At 36.6% G+C, this 25,006-nt stretch overlaps 3 protein-coding genes across 3 annotated transcripts; 2 read left to right on the forward strand and 1 right to left on the reverse strand.

The window, feature by feature from the left end:
- The first annotated feature begins 72 nt into the window (after window positions 1-72).
- On the forward strand, window positions 73-2,528 carry LOC114524655 (DNA repair protein XRCC3-like). The gene is made up of 2 exons (XM_028545802.1): window positions 73-931; window positions 1,565-2,528. Exons 1-2 carry the CDS (start codon window positions 170-172, stop codon window positions 1,913-1,915), a joined length of 1,113 nt encoding a protein of 370 aa, XP_028401603.1. The 5' UTR covers window positions 73-169; the 3' UTR covers window positions 1,916-2,528.
- On the reverse strand, window positions 2,443-4,008 carry LOC114524671. Its single transcript, XM_028545820.1, has 2 exons — window positions 3,663-4,008; window positions 2,443-3,258 (listed from the first exon to the last, which is right to left on the reverse strand). The coding sequence occupies exons 1-2, from the start codon at window positions 3,762-3,764 to the stop codon at window positions 2,443-2,445; spliced, it is 918 nt and encodes a 305-aa protein (XP_028401621.1). The 5' UTR covers window positions 3,765-4,008.
- A 144-nt stretch (window positions 4,009-4,152) lies between these two features.
- On the forward strand, window positions 4,153-24,917 carry LOC114524694 (WASH complex subunit 2-like). The gene is made up of 33 exons (XM_028545854.1): window positions 4,153-4,832; window positions 4,914-5,442; window positions 6,354-6,446; window positions 6,810-6,881; window positions 6,996-7,067; window positions 7,321-7,435; window positions 7,655-7,725; window positions 7,881-7,974; window positions 8,467-8,576; window positions 8,946-9,011; window positions 9,523-9,681; window positions 9,964-10,224; window positions 10,423-10,666; window positions 11,348-11,484; window positions 11,939-11,999; window positions 12,187-12,258; window positions 12,641-12,672; window positions 12,861-13,005; window positions 13,443-13,576; window positions 14,242-14,301; window positions 17,586-17,857; window positions 17,987-18,038; window positions 18,393-18,509; window positions 18,589-18,690; window positions 19,004-19,120; window positions 19,370-19,583; window positions 20,091-20,194; window positions 20,353-20,451; window positions 20,721-20,822; window positions 21,144-21,272; window positions 21,693-23,333; window positions 23,663-23,825; window positions 24,068-24,917. Exons 2-33 carry the CDS (start codon window positions 5,203-5,205, stop codon window positions 24,211-24,213), a joined length of 5,496 nt encoding a protein of 1,831 aa, XP_028401655.1. The 5' UTR covers window positions 4,153-4,832; window positions 4,914-5,202; the 3' UTR covers window positions 24,214-24,917.
- Window positions 24,918-25,006: the final 89 nt, after the last annotated feature.

Genomic DNA, 25,006 nt, shown 5'->3' on the forward strand with positions numbered 1-25,006 from the left:
GAAGCGCAAGCTTCCATTACCCTGTAATAGAAGGGGGGAGGGGTGCGGCGGGTGTTTGATTGATTGGTGGCACAGTGATCGTGGTTTGAGTAAATTGGTTTGACAGTTTGACAGTTTGACTAGAAGAGTCTCAGTGTCTGTAGAATAGATCTAATTATTTAACAAAGAAATGAATTATCTTAATCTTCCTCCAAACGTTCAACAAGCACTTCGGGGAATAGGAGTAACAGCGCCTTCTATTGCGTCTGTTCTTGAAAGCTCTGTACCTGAACTTGTCAAAACGACAAACTTATCTGGACACGAGTTTGAAATTCTAAAGAAAGCGGTTCGTGAAATATTTGTACGCCCTTGTTTCGTTTCTGCTGACGATTTGTACCTTGAGAACTGCGATGACATTCTTATACTTCGCAGACTCAGCCTTGGCTGTTCAATTCTAGATCACCGTCTTAAAGGTGGTATACGTTCCCAAGGAATCACTGAGATTTATGGTGAAAGTGCAAGTGGCAAAACTCAAATTTGCCTACAGTTATGTTTAATGGTGCAATTACCTTACCATCTTGGAGGGCTTAACGGTGGAGCTGTGTATTTATGTACAGAGGATAAATTTCCAGACAAGAGACTCGAACAAATAAAACCACAGTTCATTCAGAGATACCAAAACATTTTAGGAGATACCAGTGTTGGTGATAATATCTATTTAAATCATGTCTGTGATGTTAAAGAATTGAGTGACGTCTTAGAAAACAAATTACCTTCATTAATGAAGTACAAGAAAGTGAAACTTCTTGTCATTGATTCCATTGCAGCCTTATTTCGTGTTGAATATTCAATGAATGAGATGGATAAAAGAAGCAAAGTTTTGACTAAACTTGGTGCTCAGTTAATGCAACTGAGTAACAAAAATAACATGGCAGTTGTGTGTATCAATCAGGTGAGTTTGGCTATAGGTCTGAAGGTTTCCATTTATAAAACCTGCTAGTTTTTTTCTCTAAACCCACCCTGTCAGTTCCTTTGTAAACTTTACTAAATTCCTTATTAAATATAGCTTATGATGCTGCATGAAATAATAACTGTTATATATATGATTATCAGGGTCTGGATTAATATTTAAAAGTAAATAATAATTTTTTGCTATGATATATAATCAATAATATAAATATTAATTTTATGTTGTGCAAAAAGTTGAATGTTGCCAAATTAAACCACATTAAAATGTCAAATCATATTTTTATCTGTTAATTTGATCCTTGACAGCATTATTTTATGTCAGCTTTCTGGCACTCTTTTAAGTATCCCAGAAATCATGTACCGTTCATTGTAGCTATAGTACAATTTAGCTTTCATATAAGTACATGTTGGGTCTTCAAAGAAAATAAGTGAGCATACAATATCAAGACTAAAATTTAACCTATGATAATTAATAATCTAATCATAATCTCAGCACACGTACAAGTTGTCTTTGGACAAAGCTTCTGAAAGTAAATTTTGAAACCAATTTCAACAAATTAGTTAGCATAATTTTGTGTTGCCATGCAAGTATTAAAATGCAAAATTTCTTTCCTAGGTTTCAGCAGTGTTTTATAATACATGCAAATATCATAAAGTTCAACCATGTTTGGGTCAAACATGGTCCAATCAAGTTACAGTTAGAGTCATGCTCAGAAGACTTTCTTCTAAAGAAATGGCTGAATGGCAGTGGCCCATGGAAGAGAGAAATAATCAAATACGTGAGTTGGCAGTTATATTCTCACCTGATCTACCCCACACAACCTGTTTTTATGGTGTTGATGTCTCTGGGGTTCATGGCGTTCCAGCAGATAGGCACATGGCCACTCATAAGGAAGACACTCATCGTGACATATGCCATCAATGTAAATCAATGAAATCGACGAATCCTGGTGTTGCTTCTAAGTAAAGAGCCCCTGATTGGTTGGAGTTGAATAAATGATTAGATGAACAACAACACCCTCCTGGAACAAGGCAGCAACATCGAAAAAAGAAAGGTTTTAAAGACAGTTTTGGAATTTGGATCACCCTATCAGTGGCTTAGCCAGCCTGACGATTTTGAATTTGAAGCTAGGGTACAACGACTATGTAGGGCTTGTACTATGGGCTTTAAATTTGAAAGCAGTTATATATTATAGATATTCTTAATGAGAGAAAAACTTATATGTATATCATCCTATCTCCATATCAAACGAGGGGATACAATGAACTTGTGAAGGTCAATGAAGTAGCGCACCTTTGCAGCATTATAATACGTTTTAATATTAAGTATTTTCATGGATTGTTAACGTATTTTATTGACATATTTATTCTTATAAGAATAATAAAAATAATATAAAAAGAAAGATATAAAAAATTACATCAAGCTATATCACTTTGCATTTCTCAATTCACGGTACTGTATCTATAACAATATTCAATACACGAAATGACCGGTTATGCTGTGACAACTTCTATTCCTGACCTCCCTTCCACCGTGACAGGTGGAATTGGTTGTTCTTGAATAGGTTTTAAAACTAAAAACGTAGAAAACAAATCTTTGTCTCCATGAAAAAACTTGTTCCAATAAAATATAAATAATCGTCCTTCGAACGTTGCTTTTATTCCCAGAAACACAAGTTGGCAAACAGTTGTAAAATTATGGGATCCTGTCTGTACGTTGCCTATGGGAGATATTTTTTCAGCAACGTCTAGTGTTATTGCCAAAACAGCGTGCGCGGTGGCAAGGAAAAATACCACAAGTGTTATCCAGTATGCTAGCCAAAGGTAGAGTCTTATAAAGCTTCTTTCATTCACCGCTGGAAATTTTACTGGAAATACGTAATTCAAAAAGTACGCAACAATTAATTTTGATGCTAAAAAAACAACCAATGTTATAGCTAATGCCTTATTAACGATGTCTAAGTCTTTAAATGTTAATAGTATATAATCAAAAACGACAAAAATATACGTTATATTGTATGACCAGAAAGATCCTTTTTTCACTAATCGCCTTAAAGCTTCCTTGATTCCACAGAATTGCAAACAGGTTGGCTTTAGGTACAATGTTGCAATGACAATGATGGCGTTGGTAATGATCATGAGATATGATGCCATGACGATAGATTGCGGTTTTTCTACAAGTACATTCTCGGTACAATTTACGATAGATTTTGCCTGTTTTACGGCGCACAAAGAGTCAAATGTTGACGCTATCCCAAGACAGACAAGAGTTGCCAAGCAGAGTACAGCATGGAGCACAACGAAACTCATCTAGAAATGAATAACATAACATGTCATCTGACATAGTGACAGTGATATTACATGGGTAGTTTAGGACCACAAAAATTGTATCGCTGGGCTATTCAAAAAGAATTTGGACGTTCATAAAAGTCAAGAGGTCAAAATTTGAAATTAAGGATTTACATTACGCGCAATTTTTGCTGCGGTACCGAAAAAACGGATCAAATTTTACTGCTAGATAGTTAGTCAAATTTCACCTGTACATATTCGTATTCACTTTAATCAATTCCAGTTTCGGTTGAATGATGAAATTTGGACTACCACCTACCACCTACTCGGCCATGGGAATCGAACCATCCAATCAGTATGGTCGTTGTAAACGAAATACGAACTTAAATTAGTTAAATAATTAATCATATTAAATATTGGTTTACCTGTACAGGAGGATTTTGAAAACAACGTCTATAGAAGCCAACGTTTACAGTAACTCCTTCACGAACTAGAGCAGTTGTTGAATCTTCTTGTTCGCGGTCCATAACTTATATTATAATGTGAAATCAGCTAGAACACAAATATTTTAAAATGAAAATTTATATGACAATTATAGTTATGAGTTGTTGACCATTTTCATTTTGCAGTTTCATTATTGCTCAATATATCTGCCTTCCATGGTGAGTTGAGTAAGTTAACGAAATGGTGAATTGAGTAAGTTGACGAATTTCCCCGAAATTGTCACAGATGCCTGATGGAAATGACCATGTAAGAGTATATTGATTGTAGTGCAAGCGGGCAAGCATAGGCCAGTATAAACATGAATTATTAGTGGAACCCTGCTGAGTACCCAGACGCCTTATTGCAAAACATTCAGCTACAATTAGAGATCAGTGACTCAAGGAACTACATGCATGCAGGGTGTATCGTGGGCTTCGACCCAGCTTCGACCGCTTCGTGGCCGTGGGCTGTGTCGTTGGTAATTGGGGAGGTGTATATTCATATGTTCGTCTCATGCTCGACTGATTTCACACATGCAAACAGTAAGAAAAAAAATTGTGTACATGAAAAAAAAAAGAGATTTTTATTGATCACTGCGATTATGCGATCGAATAACTTTGAGTATATATATTTCACAAAAATGATATGGTGATACTAAAAATATACTAAAATATATTAAAGATGTTTTCGCTAGTATTGATTCCTAGAGATGGTTATACTAAAATCTTTGGGATGAGGTACGCTTCACCAGCGAACGAACAGATTCAATTTTAGAAAAAGCCTCGATCCTTGGTGGACATCTCCACACTAAAGAGGGAAGTTGATTTGTCGTTACCCCCAGTACCTTTCCCCCCACGAATTTCTATTTGCCCCGGTAATGCCCCCTGGTGAAGGTCCCTTTTGAGTGTAAATATTTGCGAAATAACCATGTTTAGAAGGCCTTAAGCGGAGAGACTCGATCGAGAAAAATACAAAATGATTTCTGAAGACTGAAGGAGGACCCCACTGAGCAATTAAACAAATATCCTTAGAACCATCCACTTATTTACTGTTACAGTTACTAGCCTTTCAATGTGATTCAACGTATTCAAGATTTCACACTTTCATGAAAGGTATCATCATCTATGATGCTTCGATAAGTAATGAGAGAAGTGATGAAATATAAAATAAAAACAATAATTCTTTATGCACAGTCTATATTCCAGGTTGACAAACTAAACGAAATTGTCTAAACTGAAAGTCCCCAAATTTCTGGATACAGTATAGGCAGCCCGGTCAATGTGGGTACCGCATACTATCTTATGTATACATAAGATAGTATACATAAGATAGTATACTGTGCCCGCATTGACCGGGCTGCCTATGGATACAGGAACACTCCGTGTACCGGAAGCGAAGGAAGTGTAAACCAGTGCGCATGGAAGAAAATCAGTTTCAGCCAAGTGGTTTCAGTTGTTTCAGTGAGTAGTGGTCACATGATGCATGCAATTGCAAGTTCTCAAAATGGCTTCCGCAGCACCACCACCACCACCTCCACCACCGCCACCGGTGATAAATAACGATGGTACGAACACAAATGATCCTACTAGTAGCACAGCACAATCCACAAACAATGGAGCACAAACAACGTCTACAGACGGAACAAAACCATGGGAAAGAGCTTGGTCAGTCGACGAAATGCGAAAGGGAGCCACGAATTGGTCTCTTGCGTCAGATGCTGGGGTAACTAGAGAGCTTGATTGTTTGAAATCTGTTGCAACTTATACCTATTATTATCTACAATTATTGAGTTCGGTTCATTGTTAGCATTGCTTGTATAAATTTTATCTTCTCTACGTATACATTCATACAAATTATGGCTTAATGGCTAACTGTCAGTAATGTATCAGCCTCATAAATGCTGATAGACTTGAACAAATGAAAACTCTTAGTACAATGATCTATAAGTTTACGTGCGAAACTTGGTTGTCTCCAGGTGGAATTTCATATGAATCTAGGGTGTTTCTTGACTATACTTCATACTATAGATTTATGTCTCATTTGTGCAGTTTGGAACCTAATTATGTTATCAACATTGATTCAGATTGCCCAACATTATGGCCCCATGGTGGGAAGTGCCTTCCAGCTTTTACTTGAAATTACTGTAATCTACTGCACTGTTTCACTACCACAACAGAATTATAAACATGATAAAGTGACAAACATTTCCTGTTTTTTCAAGCATTGCGATGCCATTCTTTGCATACAACCATGTAGATTTCAATTTGAGCATCAAAAGAATTATTGATTTGTGCTCCTGCTCTGGGGTTATATCATTCTTTAATGTACATTCTGTACTCACATAGAACACCATAGAATTGCACAATAGCAATTATTGTTTAGCTGTTTATTAATGTTCTTCATTTCTGTTTACAATTGCATATAGAGTTTTAAAAAAATATTTACAAATATAACTTTTAATATAAACAAACTTGCCCAAGCAAAGCCAGGCAAAGCAGTTTGCAAGGATCCTTTTGTACTTATAAACAGACATGGGAAAGTTGCATATTAATGCATAATCCTTTGATTAATTAATCACAACAGAATGACTTACTATATACAATTGCTAGCAACAAATTGCTTCTTTGCTTCAGTTGCTGCTGTATATGCAAGAGTTTTCCCAAAACATGTTATCACAAACACACAGTATGGAACAAAAGGTTGATGGACTGGTCCAGGAAACCAAGGTATATAATTTAGTTTTCTATCAATTTTTATTGGTTAATTCATTTACTAGCTGTCATATACAGCAATTGTCAAATACCTTGTTCTAACTAAGCTGCTAGAGATGTACATTAGAGGATGGTGGGTTTGACATAGAAATAAAACATCAGAAATATACTGATTGCAAATGGTCACGACACTGACTGCAGGTGAAACCCAAATAGATATTTAATATTTTTTGCAAAAGTAGTATAAATGTGTAAAGTAACAGTCCATAATGTTGAAATGTGTACCCTGCTGACTTCCTTATTTATATCAAAAGAGCATAACTGGCCTGTATATACTGTATATTTATGATAAGTAATCTTATCACTTTGTTTTTTTAGGGCATTTCTGCCAAAGTGCATAACACTTTCAATAATTTTTTGATGTTATCAAACACACAGTTTATTGAAAATGTGAGGATTTTTACTATATTTTTATAAAATATTTCCAGCAGTTACGCACCATTTTAAATTATTTTTTATGTCTGAAACATAATCATACTCTTTGGAATATTATATGCATTCTAGAGAGTCTATGATGAAGAAGAAACTAAAGATGAAGAAGAAAAACAAGGGGAAACATCTACCCCTCAGGAAAAGGTACACCTTTTACATTCTGAGCCTTTAAGCAGCTTAATTGTGTGGTACATTACATATATGCTCAAGTAATACTTTCTCAAGTTAGAACTAACCCACAAATTTAAAAGAAAGAAGAATTCAAAAAAATTATTTACATGAGTGAGTTGATCAAAATCATCAAATGGCACAGAAGTTTACTATACCATCCATAATTATGAAACCATAGCATTGTTGCCTAGTAGATAATCAACATTCACATTGTGTCATGTTCCAGGAGAAAACAAGGGAGGAATTAGAAACAGAAGTTATTCCAAAAATCAATGAAGCTCTTCAGTCTGGGCTAGCAGTATTGGATAGTGCCTTTGTCACTGTAGAAATTACTCCTGAGCGTAAGTTAGATATATAATAGTACCTTACAGTATATCTGTATATAAGTCAGGTTGTTTAGAATACACAGTCAGGTTGTTTAGAATATGCTTTCAAGGTTGAACCCGGACTAGTTTTCAAAATGTCCACATAGCTATTCAAATTCTCTTGCAAATTAAGACAAAGTTAATGGTTTTATTTAAATGGGGCTAAATGGTTAAATTGTGCACTTACTCTAACAGAGGTGTCTGATGATGAAGATGAAGGAACATTGCCAGATAATCTGAAACCTGAACCAATACTTGAGTTAACGGTATGGAATGTCTTGCTGTTGTTGTTGTTACCCCTTGGATAGTATCATCATTTTCCCTGGGAGCTTTGCTCACACAAAATCTTAGCTAATTACAGTATCACAAGTCTTATTCAAACATTTTAATCTCAACCAGTTGCTTCTACCTCCGTTTGTAGGATGTTTATGCACATAGAAAGTTGCCGAGTTTTATTGGTACAGCAGAGTTTCATAAAGATGATCTTGTTGGTTTGGGAGAGTCATCTAGTGAAGGTACACCAGTAGTGATAAAATTGCATGCTCTTTAACCAATCTGAATTAAGTGTATCCTTTAAAATATTTTTGTCAATGCTAAAGGCGGTGTTACACTATGCAATTTTCCTTGCAACTTGCAATGCAATTATAATTTCGAGGGATGTTAATTAGTAAAGAGTGTTCGAAATGCTAAGAGAACGTTAGCAGATCGTAAGAAATGTTCGTATTTGTCAACTTTAGATGCCTCAGGAGTAGAATTGCATTGCAAGTTGGAAGGAAAGTTGCATAGTGTAACACTGCCTTAAAGGATTTCAATTTATTGCAATATGCAAACTGTGCTGTGTCAACTTTGCTATTGATTAGTCTATTCAATTAATTGAGATTAAAAATTTTTTTTGTTCTTTTAATTGAAATGTTGTGTAATATTAATGATTTTGTTTTGGGTAATAAAATGGGATAATTAACTGTGATATGATATAAATACATACCATGCACATGTTGTTTTTATAGATGAAGGCAGCGATAAAGAAGCCAGCATGGAAGAAAGCGAGTCAGAGAAAAGTACAGAAGATGAAGAAACGTCAGAAAGTGATACAGTCAGCGCATCAGAATCTGAGGAGGTACGACCCTCGCTATATCTTTCAAATATTTGAGGTTCTTACGGTTAATCAAACCAGGATATTACTAGCGGATAACGCGTACATTATGTGATATAATGTATGTCCAGGGTAAATGTTTTTTCATGAGTAAACCATGCAGCATTTCCGTGTAGTTTGAGGACATGCTCTAAGCGTGATGTAGATAATGTTCTTTACTAATCGTTATGATCTCTGTTTGTATAAATAGACATTTCTGTTATTTGATTCCTAATCAAAGTTGAAGTCTTTTAAATACAGTAGAGTCATAACAACAACAACGTTTCCTGCGTTTCTTCGGAAACTTACTGTATAATGTCCAACCTGAAGTGTTTACGCAATATTTTTATTTAGGCTTCGTCGACTGCGACTGAAAGTGAAGACGAGAAGGAAGTTGTGGTAAAAAAGAAACCCAGAAAGGTAGAGATATAAATTTATCTTATCTTGTGTTGAATATTGGGGTTATTGAAAGATGACACATCAAAAGTTCCTCACTATACAGCGCTTCTATCGAACCTTCATTCGTGTATGTATTCAGAAATTTTAAATGGAATTTCAAGGTTGCTCTAAACGCGGAAGTGAGGGTCGAGTATAAACAACACGGAAGTGAGGCTCAGTAGAGCGTAGGGTAGGGTGGCATGCATCCCGGATTGATACGACCACATTATATTCGATGAAATTAAATGTGCACATTATTTTCTATAGGCAAAGCATACTGAAATTTGTGTCTAAAAATATTATTCCATCTCATGAGTTAACATGTGTACAAACGAAATTTACGTACATAATTGTTATACTTTATTGCTTTTGTCTACGACTATAGATGCACTACAGAATGAGTTTAGAATTGAAAGGAGTATTAGATCCCATTCTCAGATCAACCCTATCATGCAAGTTTTGTCTTGACTTGTGTTTCTAAACAATGCTGCAGGAAAGTTCAGATTCAGAATCGGATGATGGGCTATTCGCAGCTGGAGGAACAGAGAAGTCGAGAAAATCAAGAGATGAGGATGATGAAGAAGAAGATGATGATGATGATAGTGAGGAAAGTATGGAAGAAGAGGATAAAGTGAAAGAAAAATCACGAAAGGTGCGCTATTTTCTTTTTTTTTAATTTTTCACCAAACATGAATAAGGAGATATTACACATTTTGCCTTAGCTAAAAGATTGAACACTTTATTAGCTCCTTTCGGTGGTGAATATCAGATTTTCTCTTCTCTTTTTTTGGTATTGATTGTAAATTAGGTGGCGTTTTTGTGTAGTTTCTGTGTCAAAAGTCGCCCAATGTAACTACACTCACCACAACTGAGTAGGAAATGTTATTAACGCGTATTTGGAAAGAATGTATTTTTTTACTATATCACTGTTTAGTCTGCCGCTCCAATGGATTTCACAGCTGAGCTTGCTGCCAAACTGGGAGTGAAACCAAAGACGCCTGTGGATGATAGTGATGAAGACGATGATAAAGATGATTGGGAAGAAAGTGGAAAACACGAAAGCGAGGCGACGAAGGATGATCTGTTCTCGGCGTCAGTAGACACGACCACGACAGTTTCTAGTAAAGGAAGTAGAAGAAAGAAAAAACACAAGAAACCAAAGTCTAGAAGTGGCAGCCATGCAAGCCGTGATAGTGTAAGTGTGTAAATATACACTTCCTAGAATTAGATATTGATAGATCCATCTAGTGTGTATTATGAGATCAGTTCACTTTATAGTAAGGTAGATCCATCCGTCGAGTGTTAGATGATGTTCGTTTGGTAGGACTTAGTTCAAGCGAGACTTGGACTAGGTGTACCCTTGAAATTCACTTTGTTTTCTCAATATTTTTAGGGCACAACCACGACCCCAGCTGCTAGCAATGTTAAGAATGATATTGAAACAAGTCAAAAACATGAAGATAACGATGATGACGATTTATTCACAAGTTCTATTGACACAACATCAAGCGTCGTTAGCAAAGGCAGTAGATCTAAACATAAGCACAAGAGGAAAACGTCTAGAAGTGATAGTCAAGTAAGCAATGCTAGTTCCAAGAGTGCCCACAAAGAAAAGAAAAGAACGTCAAGCAAAGATGGTAAGCGTAGGAACTTTGTCTTTGATACTAATTAATGAAAGATTTTGATGTCGAGGCCAGAGTAAAGCACTCGCAACTGGAATCAACTATAGTTTATTACTATAACGTCTCTCTAGCCTCGTTTACACTACACTCGATTTATTGGCACGGCACGGTTAAAGTGGGTGCCCGTGCCCATTTCATCTGTGCTCAGCCTTTGTTTTGGTAGCCTGAATACTAATAAAATTGGGTACGGGTACCAATTTTAGCCGTGCCGTGCCAATAAATCGAGTGTAGTGTAAACGGGGCTTATAACTGTGTTTACCGGTGCTATTCTCCACATAACAGTAACAGTATGCTTCACTTGTAGTGATTGAGTCAATTTACATATGATTCCGACTGCATGGTAGAAGAACGCGCATTCAATAGTCTAAAGAGTACCCCTTAATCTCCCCGATTACCCCATTTTCTAATGGTAATTAGGTTGAGGCCTTCAAAATAAAGTCTCGCGTTTCATTTTAGGCATCCGTGGGTTTATCATAATAATATATGTAGCTTTCTAATTCTAACAGAAGCTTGATTTGAATAGGGAGTAGTTTTTTATACACCCTGTATATCGTAAGGTTGCAATTGCAATATAATAAAGCGTTTTGCATTTCCCAGAATATTTTCAGCAATTTTAATAAGATCTCCGGTATTTAGAAAGCAATCTATTCAGTGCCAGTCCGGAAGGAGATTTATTTGAAGAGACAAGCCCGTTTGGTAAAAAAGGAGGGATGTTTAGTGGTGGAGGAGGACTGTTTGATGATGTCGCGGAAGATGAAGCGGAAATATCAAAGGTAGAGTTTACCACGGGAAGCGTAGTGCAATATTCAGAATTTTCCCCATATTCTACATACATACCCCCTTCTTCCCCCACTTCACTTTAAATCTGACCATTTGTTCGATATGATTGATGTTACTCTATTTATTTACCATGTGATGGTGGGTTGAGACTTGGTGGTTGCACTGTGGTTGCATGGGTCATGATTATGAACGATCTTTTAACCACACGCCCCATAATGACGTATCAAGCCGTGACGCCTGCAGGGAATTCTAGTTTTTGTAGTAACGGCGAAAAATTCAAACTTTGAAATTTCCCGCCGTGACTACTAAGACCAGAATTCCCTGCAGTTGTCACCGCTTGTTACGTCATTATGCATAAGGTCTATTGTAGACCAATGCCCATTTAGATAATGTTTTGACAAATTCCACAAACGTTAAGCTTTTCTAATCGCATTCTTTTTATTCCAGCCTGGCAGTGTAGACAACGATACTCCTAAATCAGACCACGAACAAGACGAGAGTGATGAAGGTTGAGCATTTACCTTTACTGAATGACAATTTTATGAAGTATTTGGCTGATGTAGACCCAATACACTGATATCATAATCCCTGATAGGTGTCCTCCAGATACTCCCTTGAATATCCTCCGCATGAATTGATAGAAATCGCAGTTCCTCGTGTTCCCTTACCCTAACGTGTATTTATATCTTAAATAGAAATCATCAAACAAAAACCTAGGACGGCAAGCGGAAAGAAACTACCTGCTGGTGCAGTTGCAATTTTTGGAAGTAAGAGGATAGGACGTCAAATAGAAATATGCTCTTTCAATATACGTACAGTGCTGCATGATGTTTCGTGACTTGTACCATGTTGTCCATATGTAGCATATTAGTTCCCTATCTATCTATTATAATTGGAAGACGTGCATTGTGAAAATTGGAAATAGTTAATGCTTGATAGGGGACGACATATTTTGAACCAATATATGACGAATATTGCTAGTCAGTCAGAATAATGCAAGCAGGTTGAAGACAATAGAAAGTTAACGGCATTGCTGTAGGATCAAAATCTCTGGCAAATTGTCAAGTTTACGTATTGATGGAGCAGGCGTATGTTCTCTATATATAAAGATTGATTTTCGTCTCATACATAGTTGCTTATTTTTTATAGACCAGGGACCATTTCATGTACCAGTACAAGCAGTAAGTAATAATGGTCATTTCTATGAAATGTAACTCCAAATTACATACGAAAACTCATGGTTGACTTTCATTAAAGAACCTGACCCTACCTATGGCAGCACCGTAACGTGCAAGCACGAAGAAGTTTGGGATGCGAATAATGTTATTTTTCTGTGTGTATATAACCAACGCTTTATTGTAATTTTTAGACTGAACATCATGTTACAAAGAGTAGTCCAGTTGAAAAGAAAGAAACTAAACCAAATCAAGGAGGTGGATTATTTTCTGATGAAGGAGATGATATCTTTACCTCAAGTCAAACCTCGTCTGTAGTTTCAAACAAACCACCCGCAGGTAAGCAGTACTTATTTTTGGTTCTTAATAATCGAGCTTTTCAAATACAGTTGAAGAGTTTTGTTGGAAATCTTCCTCGTGACATATGATTTCACAACCCAATGGCTCGGTTTGTTGAGCCAATCAAAATTTCGTGTAACATTAGAATTCCCGCGTTTGACGCCATTATAAGAAAGGTCTATTGAGTACATCATGTGACATCATGTGACTGCCTCACGACATGAATATTATAATCTGATCAAAGTACCGATTGCGGTTGACCATTTGTTTGTAAAAAATTTTAACTACCTATAAGTACGAAATATTTAGTGACCCGATGATATTATTGTCCCTTACGATGTTACCATTTTGCGGATTTCTGGTCTTGATACCAACGGTATCTATATACGCTATACTAACTTCCTTTTAAAAACTTTCAACTTTCAAATATCTTTTAGTTGCAGCAAAATCTACAAAATCTGTAGATTTATTTGGTTCTGGTGATGAAGAAGAAGAAGATGATGACAGTTTGTTTGGTGTAAAACCAACCAAGAAGAGCGAACCAAAAGTCGAACCACCAAAAAAGAAGAAGGTAATTATGTGCATTTCAGATGCTTGCCTTTTAATATAACCAGGAAGCAGCATAGCAGCGTTTCCTAACAACTTACTATTAATTGTGGCATTACAACTGCCTAAAATACACAAAAATCTTTTCGACGTTTCGACCTTAGCGCTTCGTCAGTTTTAACTGTGCAGTGACTCGTGTAGTAAGATCGGTCTACATTCTACGGTCTACATTCTACTTGTTTGTTGGCATTGTGTTCTGTTCTTCATTAAACGTTTATTTGATAAAGCCGTAGCTGTGTTGAGATGGCGGGAAAGGACTAGGACTAGCTGTCAAATAAAATCCCAGTTCTCGGTTATATTTCAGTTTCAAATTCATGTTTTAAAGCTATAGTTCTCATAACTTAACGTACTGTAATCACAGATTTCGACTATTTTCATAAAGAATAACAAAAGATATTGTCGAGAATAGCTTTCAGCTTTCTATTTCGACAAACCAATAATATGAGCGCGAAATCACGTTCATGTCCGCTCTATCACACAAATCACACAGATATAGAAGAAAACAAACACAATTTTTTAAAGAGCTGCACTTTTCATAATTCAAATCAGAAAATGAATATAGAAAGAAAAAAAATCGCTGAATATACAGTATGTATATGTTCTTAATGTTAATTTGATCTTTTGTCGTAGCTACCAGCTGGAGCGGTCTCTATTTTTGGAAGTGGTTCACCGATAAATATTGCCGATAAGGTGGGGTTTATTCTGTTTTACTAAATGATGAATATAGCGTTAGAAAGCTGAGGTTTTTTATTTTATTACCGTAAATATTTTTAAGAATTGGGGTATCCTCTTGGGTATTTTTACGAATCAAGTATAATTAGCATTCGGTCTTCATAAAAATCTTTGGACTGTTTCCCACTTCGTATAAAGTCATGACATAAGCGTATGCACAGTTGAATCGTTGTCACGTATGGGTGTATGGGTACGTTCGCGAATTTCATCACGTGGATAACGTTTTTGTATAGTAATAGCAAAGCTTCACATCCATGTGGGCTACGGCTACTTCCATGATTTATTTCACAATGTTATAAGTTAGATAAGCATGCTGATATTTGACCTCACATTAAATATTCATGCTGTAGGAAAAGCTGAGAAATGATTTTAAAAATCATTAATAAATTATTTTAAAAATCATTAATATTCTACGAGATTGGAAATGTCTACATTCATTGGAAATGTGCTGACTCCACGGACAATTATCAATGCTTTTAAACTCATTTCTTAGCTTTTCTTATAAAGTATTTTGAAGTCCCAGTTCATTTTATATTTTCCAGACTATTGCATTTACATTACGTTTAAACGTGGCGCTGCTGTTTTACGACAGAAACTAGTGGCAAGTACTGCAAATCGAAATCGAATTTGAGCATGCTCCTACCTCAAAGCCATTGAATAATTAATGAAGTTATTTCAAATTTATAACCCCTAAACGCATTCTATCGCTCACCTGCAACGCACAAACGTCCAAGTATGTTGCTAAGATTTTCTTCTTTTTTTTTCCTGATTGCTCTTGGCACTGTTTATGCTAAACAGCACCAATGTAAGAGTGCCTTTCGGCCTTCGGAGTATGTTGGCAAAATACGTGTTCCGACAAATTGCAATCTCCAGAGCATGGCAGATTGTCCACGCTCTTGGAAATCTGGGATACCCGAAGGAAGCGAGACGAATTTCCCGATGATTTACAAGAAGTTCCTCAGATGTCACGAAGGTTTCTCGTTCTGCGGATATGTCCCTATTAACCCAAAGAATGGCGAAGTTCTTGGGCGTAGTGGCGTCACCTTTGGTGCTGGAATCGACCTTGGAAGCAAGTCAAGAATGAATTTAGAGTTTTTGCCAATCTCTCTTCTTGATAAGCTGAGTCCGTACTTTGGTTTGAGAAGGAATCTGGCGGCTTGTTCTGTGATTGAACGTCCGTTGGTATTATCATCAAACGAGACAAACCAATTAACAGACGCTGTAACTAGCAAAATAATTAAAGATGTTTCAAAAAAATACAACTCCGATATAGATAAAGATGCAATTCCTTTTACGTTCCTCCCTCGCAGTATTCGCACAGCTATAGTCAGCGTTTGGTATCAATTTGGCAAACCTCCAGCATACCCGAAGTTTTGGGGTCTAGTAACGAGCAATGACTGGGTTGGCGCCGTTAAGGAACTTAGAAACTTTTACAAGGCTCCAGAAAAACAACAAAGAGGTGATTTGCGAAGGCGGAATAACGAAGCAGATATAATTGAAGCGACTCTTCAGAAATGCAACCGCTCTGTTGACCTCATCTTTCTGATCGATGAATCAGGTAGTGTCTCACTCCAAAGTTTTCATGAAAGCCTTCTATTTGTAATGAACTTTATACGAGCATTTCCCGAGGATAAACTGAAGGGCAACACTGGCACTAGATTCGGATTGTCTACATTTAGCACCAACTACCAGTCACATTTCTACTTATCAAACTACACTAGTCGTTCAAGTTACATGGCGGCAGTTAGTCGCGTTGTAAGGAAAGGTGGTTATACCAATCTTGGCGCAGCTTTGGGTCAGATATTAGTCGATCAATTCACGAACAAAAGAGGACTGCGACCTGAAGAAGATGGCTTACCTCGTATATTGATTGTTCTAACAGATGGCGTGGCAAGTGACGGTGTTGAAATTCCTTCGCAGAATGTACGAGACAATAACATCGTTATTTATGTAGTTGGTATTGGCAATTTTGACAAGGACAAGCTGAGAAAAATCGCTACTTCCACGACCCATGTTCATATCTTGTCTAGTTATTTTAGGCTGAAAAATTTCATTACGACTATAACATCAGCAACATGCAACGAGCCACAACCTCTATCCCTAAACCAGACAATCAAAACCGATGTAGAGAAAGATTCCTTTCAATATTTCAGTTACAATATAAATCAATCTTCAAACCTCGAGATAAAAGTCAGTGACCTGGCTGGCGACACACTCGTGTACGTCTCTCGTAGTAACCCTCATCCCTATGAGTTCGACAACGATTTTTCCTTTGATGTATCTCAGCAGGAAGACAAGATCATAGTTATTTCAGCCACGGGATCTGTAACTGCTAAAATGAGGCGATCAACGGAAGACGGGTCCACAAAGACTATTTATGTCTCTGTAACGGCTGCCAGTAAATCAGCTGTGTTCACAATTGAAGGAAATGAATGTGATCCATCAAAATGCAAAGAAGGAACAAATGAAATGATTACAAGCCATGCTAGATCCACGTTAAAGCCTCCTGCTTTATCGCTTGTTGTTGCTATAATGCTCGTAGTCGTTCGACTCTTGGTCGAGATATAAGCTTTAATAATGGAATTACTAATAAATAATTCGAAATATTATTTGTTTAATATTTGAATATAATGGTTGTGTAATATATATATATATATATATATATATATATATATATAATAATATATATATATATATATATATATATATAATTTGTGCATGTATTATTCTGGTACATATAGAAACATTAACAAACAGAATCGAAATATTATTTGTTTAATATTTGAATATAATGGTTGTGTAAAGGTCTGCTCACACCATACAACTTTGTTGGATCCAATTCACTTCTGGCGTATGGGATGTAGTGTATTATCGATATATAGTGTGGTACGACTATGGCAGAGTGCTAACTATGATACGCATCACCTATGAGGCACCTTTGAACCAGCGATTTTATAGTTCCTCCTTATTTATTCAAATCGCGTGCTCCACATGTCGTCAGTTCATTACTTATTTAGGTTGAAAAGTGCAGTTATCCAAAGTTCATTCTGGCATTGTTGCACTTTGCTGATATCCAAAGTGAATTCTGCATACACTTTGAAAAATTAAATCTTCATTTTTCATCAAACGTTTCATTTAATGACTTTTTCTCTTAAAAACAGATTTGCACGGAAAAAAGAACGACTAAAATCTTTGAATTTTATTTTTCTTGTCTTAAATTTGCAATGACTTTCTATTTCCAGTCTCCTGAGGTTTCACAGCCACCAGCTTCTAGTACTACTTCTAATACAAAGAGTTCAAAGGAGGCAAATAGTTTGTTTGACGATGACGATGATAAAACGAGTTCGTTTAATTCAGAACGATCAGCGGTATCCAGTACCGCTGTCAAAACTGCACCTGCTGTACAAGCCAAACGAAAAACTAATCAAATTAGTTTGTTTGATGATAATGATGATGATGATGATGATGGTGGTGATGATCTTTTTGCGTCAATTGCCCCATTAAAATCTGTGGGGTAAGTTGATTATGTCGAGCTTTCCAAAACTCATTGGATATTGGTCCAATTATTCTTTATCGTATAGTGCTGTTATGATGCTATTCTAGTGCAGGATTTTGCTCACTTTTCCTATTTTTACTATTTCAGTTCAAATAAAAGCGCGACAATTTCAAAGCCAGACCAATCTTCAGGCGCCAAGGTAAGGTTTCTCCAAGTGATACATAGAGCCTGCATAAAAAATTACATAGCAAAGTTGAAATGTTGAATGTTCCCAGAATAAAGCAGACGTGAGACGAGACTAAGTTGAATATTTCATGAATACACAATGTGGGGAGGTAATCTTTTTGCTATATTCACAACCAAATCTTAATCTCGATATCATCATTTCATGTAAATTATGGAACTGAAGTCTATATAGAATATAAACAGTCTATATAGAATATAAACCGCTTAGTTTCACTAATTCATCTTGCAAGTTTGCTTGGATATGTTCATAAAAAAAGACATAATTTACCTCATGAATTCATATGAGACAGCGAGTTCTGTTTTTCAGCCTGTTGAAGTTTCTAAACCTGCTCCAAAACGTTCAACTATCAGTCTGTTTGATGATGACGAGGAAGATGATGATGATGACGAAGATGATATGTTTACCATCAAACCGTCGGCAAAGGTTTTTCCGGTGCCTTTTACGTCACATGTTTAACAACTAAGAGAAGAGTAGACGTTGTCATTTTATTGCATTTGTTTAGAGTACACCGGAAGTAAAACCATCAGTAAAACCATCTACACCTAGTCATGGTTTGTTTGGTTCTGCTGATGATCCTCTGTTCTCTGGAGAAAAACCCATTGCGGTAGGAGGATTTATGAATAATGATGAGCAATATGTGTATAATCACTTCATGCTAACTCATTTACCCTTACCCGTGAATTTTTCATGCTAGAATATAGTTGTGACGACTATAGTGAGAAACTGAAACGCAAAATCTGCATGGTTTATATGTACATTTTCTTATAAAGTTTTTATATCTTTGAAGTCAGTTTTGGTGAAAAGTTTTGCACTCTCCTGTAAATTCCATTTATTCTTCCCATAGAGCAGTTTCTTTACAGCTAACATATAAATTAGTGTCACAATTTTATGAAACAAATGATCATCTTTCTCATCAGACTCACGTTGATACTGTGGATAACAAGCCCAAAGTCAAGACAAACAAGCAAGAAAGTAAAGTACTTCATGTTGATGAAACTAACGAAGATGACCTTTTTAGCGAGCCAAAGCCTCAGGTACTGAATATTTTAAGATTATAAAGAGAATATAATTTTAGCAATATGTGCTTGTCGGTTAAGCTCGGATTTTACCAAGATGCAAAAGAAATAGCCGGGACATAATGCCTATAGATACAATGATGAATATGATTCATCCCCTCAATACAGCCAAACCGTATATGATCGCTGTACATATACCACTGTATACCACTGTACCATATAATTTTTAATGTTTCTTTAATTCGGATGCTATCAATTGTGCAATAGGGTACAGAAGAACCAGCAGTGAATAAACCAACAAAGAAAGAAACAGACAAACGTTCAGAAGACTTGTTTGACACAGATAGCGATGAAAAAGATGATGACAAGGATGGTGGCAAGCCAGCTCGTAAGATATTACCCGGGGCTGTCCCCATGTTTGGTGGTGTTGATATATTCGGTGGACAAAAACCTGGCAAAACAACCAAAGCTAAGCCGCAAGGTAATTTTGCCTGTTTATCACTCTCTTTTGCTGCTTAACTTAATGAATATTAATAAAATAATGGCATTCCTTACAGTTGCCTAATTTAGTTTGACTGTAATAGGTCTATCATGAGCTAATATTTCACGCCCTTCCTTCCCAAAATTTGTTTACATGTAGGTTCCTTTTTTTTTCTGGGGTGCTTTCCCTGGGAGGGCAACTTTCTCTTATTAAGCACTTTCTCACGTGAATGACATGCTTTGGATCGTTGCAAGACCAGACCCAGGAACATGTGCCTCGAGCTTTGTTGGTTACTGGTAACGAACTTCGCATGAGGAGTTTGACCATCGCGTGTTATAATTGTAACAGTTTTAATAATTTTCTTGTATGATTGCATGGCGACTTTAGTAATTATAATAACTTGTAGGTACACCACGTAAGTATTAAATACTGCAAAGCTTTCGGTCCGTTAACCCGAATCTTAATCAATCCACTTAAATGCACTTCTTCGGAAAATTGTAATTTTAGGCGACAGTTTATTTGCGGATGATGAAGATGATTTATTTGCTACTCCACCAAAACCTGCTCCGACGGTTGCACCCAAAGCTAAACCAAGAAAGCCAGCGGTGGAAGTACGTTCACTCAATATAGTCCGTAACATATCTGTGTGTCTTAAGCGACTGTATAGTAAGAATTAGATCTTCACACCATCACAATATTAGTTCACCCGCGTGGGTCATATGCACTATCACTAGTGCAATAGTCAATCTTTAATCTGCGTGTTATTTAGGCACCAACCAAAACTCCGACTTCTTCGTCACCTCTGAAAGAAGCAAAAGTTCCTGAACAAGTTTCTTTTGAGAAGAATACTAATGTTGGGAAGTTACAGGTAGTAATTTCATGCACTCGTGATTTAATTATTGGTGAAAATACTGAATACCGTGTAGTTGGTTTACCGCAGATAAAAGAAAACATGTGACATTTTCTCTGCAGAACCTCGCCTCTTCTTCTGCAGAGAAAATGTCAAATGTTCATTCCATTGTAATTTCATCTCATGCGGTCACTATTTACGATATTTTTTACTGAACAGTAAGAATTAGATCTCATGTTTATGAAATGGAAATATTGTTTAACAGCGATTTGTTCACTCTGCTCTAGAAAACTTTGATGTTTAATCCCACAGCGATGCTTCCTGGTGCAAGGCCACCACCCAAGAAACAGGAAACTACGACAACAGACGAACCAGTTGCTGCTGCAAGGGTGAGTATATAGTAATTGGAAAAAAATGAGCGACAAACGTCCAGGAGGGGGGGGGGGGTCAAGAAGAGAGCTTTGCTCGTTGGTTGCTCGTTTCCCCCCGCTGTCCCCTGATGTTAGACTATTCCATTATAACCATTCGAATGTCAGGAAATTTTTGGTCTGTTTAATATAACATGGAAAAACCATTCCTTATGATGATACGCCACTCTTAAAAGGTTTTTTGGCCCATTGTGGCATATAGGATCATATAATACCACAACCAAGCTGTTTACGTTAGTCTAAAAATGCATTAAATGATTTCGCTAATGACTTTCTTTTCAGAAACCAATAATATTCAACCCAGCGACAATGTTACCAGGCGCTGTTCCACCTCCAAGGAAACAGGAAACGTCAGCAGAAGCGACGTTTGATAAACCTGCGTCAGTGAACACGCTGGAAACATCTGGCAGGGTACGTATCATTAATTTATTGTTACTCTCCTAAACGTTTCCTAGTTTCGTATTCAAACCATTTTTCTGGCAAGGTTAACTCACGGACGGCAAAAACGTTCCTGCCCCCATCTGGTCCCGAGGATAATTTTCTGAGTGGAAACCAGTCTAATAATCGTACGATTGTCAAAATATTTTAAATGTTTGTTTTTCGCTTGTCCTGCCCAATGCCAACAGCATGTTACTATATTAATATGAATATCAATCTTATTCTTCTACTTATGGTAGCGGCCCCTTTTTTCACCACGAAGCTACCGATGTGTTAACCTTAATGGAGCAATCTTCCTTAGTATCATATTGTACAGATAAATATATTGTTGAAACAATCCTGTTTTTGCATGACAACCAAGTTAAGATCTTAACACTATACAAATGTTTATAGGATCGTGCTCGACCTCGCGGAAACCGAAGACCACCGACTCGACAAGCCCGGCAGAAAGCTGCTAAGGGAAGTATGGATGATGCCTCCTTATTTGGATCTAACTTGGCCGTACCATCTGTTTCACAAGATAGGGTTGATAGTGCTAAAGGCGGTCAACCATCGCTGTTTAGTGATTCTGATGACTTATTTAGCAGTAGTTCTTACAAAACGCCCGCAAAGAACAATCAAAAATCACATAGTACACAATCAAATTATTCGAAGTTCGATCCATTGTTTATTCATAATACGATGACGTCGGATTTACCTTCATTTGAAGACTCCGTTGATGGCATTCCAGATGACGTCACTGCGGGTAAAGACACTGCATCAAATACAAAGAGGAATAAGAATAAAGCGGATGCACTTTCTAGTAATCCACTGAAAGACGATCTTTTCGCCACATCGACGGAAAGCGACGGCTCATTTTTACCTAAATCAGACGTTGAAAAACGCGTACCTAATAATCAACAAAATACAAGAGAAAAAGCAAAAGAGAGATCAAAAGATGATATTTTCAGCGTATCTACTGAAAGTGAGGGTAAAATATTACAGCAATCTCAGAAAAAGTCTGACGATGATTTGTTTAGCTCGTCGTCTGAAATAGCGAAAAAGACAAAACCAAAGAGAAGTGAAGCAGAGAACAAAAAGTCAAAAACTGATCTGCTCTTCGATACTGAACGAAAGGATGACCTTTTCAGCCAATCAACGGAGAGTAACAGATCGCAAAAGTCCAAGACGACGGAAAAACTTCCTACAACACAAAGCCAGAAAACAAAAGTGGATTCATTATTCGATAGTCAGCCAAAAGATGATCTTTTCAGCCAATCAACCGAAAGTAACAGGTCGCAAAAAACTAAACCGACAGAGAAAGTTTCCGCAAAAAGCCAAAAATCAAAACCCGATTCATTGTTTGATAACCAGCCAAAAGATGATTTGTTCAGCCAGTCGGGTGGCAGTGATATCGCACAGGAAAGAAAACAGGCTGACGACGTTTCTCCTGCAAAAAGTGATGGTTTAAATGTTGATCCTCTTTTAGGTGGCAAACAAAAAGTTGATTTATTCAGCAAGTCTACTGAAAGTGATATTGCGTCAAAAATCGAGCCTGATACTTCTGGAACGACGAAACAATTGCCTGAATCTGACCCACTCTTTCATAGTAAACCAAAAGACGACCTCTTTAGCCAATCGAGCGAAAGGAACTTGTCACAAAACAAGACGTCTGATCTTCCTGCAAAGAAAGACGAAAAAACTGGTCTACTTTTAGAAAACACGCCAACGGATGATATATTCAGCCGGTCGACTGAGAGCAACAAGTCAAGTTTACAAAAAGTACAGGTAAATAAAGTTGAAGATGACGATGAGGACGATATATTTAAGCCTAGTAATAGAGCAGTGTTTTCGCCTCCACCTCTGGATTTCGACTCGGAGGTCAGTGCTTCTGGAGAGTTTACAGCACAAAGCAATGCGAAAACTGTCAGTGATGATATTTTTGGTGACGATGATGATATTTTTGCTCCGAAATCCACGAAAAAGAAAACTAGTGAGGATATATCGGAGAAAACAAAACTAAATGTAAAAGATGAAAAGAAGGAAGAGATACAGGTAACATATCACGTACTGTTAACATCATATTTTACTTCCGACGGGAGGTATATTTTTCAGTTTCATATACGTTTGTCAGGCAGAATAAAGAATTAGGAATTAAGGAATGATAACTTGATGTACACTAGTTGCACTTTTGTTGCATGCAATTTGTCGCATGCTCCATGAAATGTTGAGGTAATTTGGAAGAGAATTTTAATAGATTTATATTATTGGTTAAACTTATAGCGACTATGCAGGCCAGTTTTTCTTAAATGCTGGGTTGGAAAAACAAAATGTATTCGCATTGATTTTTCTTGTGCGATAAGAATTTTTTTTTCTGTGTCAAGGAGCAAACTAAAACCAAAAGCGAAGTGAAGAAAACAGACGATGTCGATGATCTCTTTGCTGGCACTGGATCCATTTTTGATGATCTTCCAAAGAAATCAAAGGAGAAAAAGAAGAAAAAGGCAACCACTTCAAAAGAAGAAAATATTTTTGATAAACCACAAGGTAAAAAAAATAGTCGAATCGTTCTTTTAGATATCTTGTGTGAATATATGAATGGAACTTTCCAACACAAAACTTTTGTATGATTAGAATGCATGCAATGTATTAATTATCAAATTATTATATGAATTAGAATAAATCGCTACATCAATGGATCATTTTCATAAATGTACCATCGGGAGTAAAGTGTTTTTTCAAACAATGCATGAAAAAAGTTATTCAGCGCCAGAGTGTCTGTTCTTTAGATTCAGCGACAGGTGGAGAAGCGTCAACGTCGAAAACAACAAAAAAGACGAAAGGTAAAAAGAAAGGTAATAAAAGTAAAGTATCGATTTTTGATGAAGATTCACCAAGTATTTTTGACGATCCTTTAAATGCTACTTCGAAATAGCAATATTTGAATATTATTCAGTCATGAATTTATTGAATAGAATACGTTTTCCCGCTCTATTGCTAATGATTCAGATTAATTTTAATAACGTATGATTGTCCTGCTAGCGTTGTAAATTATAATATACTTAGCACGATAAAAAACTCTAGCTAAATAGATTACGATAGTGTACGATGTGGGTCATAATTTCTTTGTCTTTGAGATTTTGAAAATGGTGCGTCCGCCCGTGTATATTTTAGAGTTCACACACAGGAATTATTTTAAAATCTTTTATAACTGCATGCTTGATAAATTATTCGTTAATACATCACCTGAATGTTTCGTATGTTGGTATAGCTGCAGTAATAATATTACGTCTGGCGATTTGGTCATTCTTTAAAATTTCATTATCAACTGCATGTCCACGAGGACTGTATGTAACAGGGCAAAAAGCTATTACACCATGACCATGTATCTCAAAAGCAAAGGAAGAGACAGGGCAGATATTCCTTATTTTACGACGCAAAACATTTCACTCAATACCCAAAACATAGTATAATGCAAAGTCTGAACACTGTGCGATATTTGCATAATTACATGCAGCGATGTGATTCTTAATTATGACGTAAATTATGAGTATAATTCAATCATGTGAATATGAATTGAATATCATTGTTCAAAATTGAATTCAAACTGATGTTGTTTTATATACTGTTCATACTGAGCCTCAGGACAGCTGTTTCTTTCCTTATTATTCTCCCTATCTTTTTATTATAGCTATAGGCTTCAGTACTTCACAGAACTACATTTTGCA

Source organism: Dendronephthya gigantea, unplaced genomic scaffold, assembly GCF_004324835.1.
Source record: "Dendronephthya gigantea isolate DGI-Jeju-01 unplaced genomic scaffold, DenGig_1.0 000031F, whole genome shotgun sequence".
In the NCBI taxonomy this organism is placed as follows: Eukaryota; Metazoa; Cnidaria; class Anthozoa; order Malacalcyonacea; family Nephtheidae; genus Dendronephthya; species Dendronephthya gigantea.

Bases quoted from the DNA above. Each gene is read 5' to 3' on its own strand.
- LOC114524655 (XM_028545802.1), top strand. From the start codon at position 170: ATGAATTATCTTAATCTTCCTCCAAACGTTCAACAAGCACTTCGGGGA. The intron at 932-1,564 runs GTGAGTTTGGCT...TTTCTTTCCTAG, and splicing joins CAGTTGTGTGTATCAATCAG to GTTTCAGCAGTGTTTTATAA.
- LOC114524671 (XM_028545820.1), bottom strand. From the start codon at position 3,764: ATGGACCGCGAACAAGAAGATTCAACAACTGCTCTAGTTCGTGAAGGA. The intron at 3,259-3,662 runs GTAAACCAATAT...ATTCATTTCTAG, and splicing joins TTCAAAATCCTCCTGTACAG to ATGAGTTTCGTTGTGCTCCA.
- LOC114524694 (XM_028545854.1), top strand. From the start codon at position 5,203: ATGCAATTGCAAGTTCTCAAAATGGCTTCCGCAGCACCACCACCACCA. The intron at 7,975-8,466 runs GTACACCAGTAG...TTGTTTTTATAG, and splicing joins GGGAGAGTCATCTAGTGAAG to ATGAAGGCAGCGATAAAGAA. The intron at 17,858-17,986 runs GTAAGTTGATTA...TTACTATTTCAG, and splicing joins GCCCCATTAAAATCTGTGGG to TTCAAATAAAAGCGCGACAA.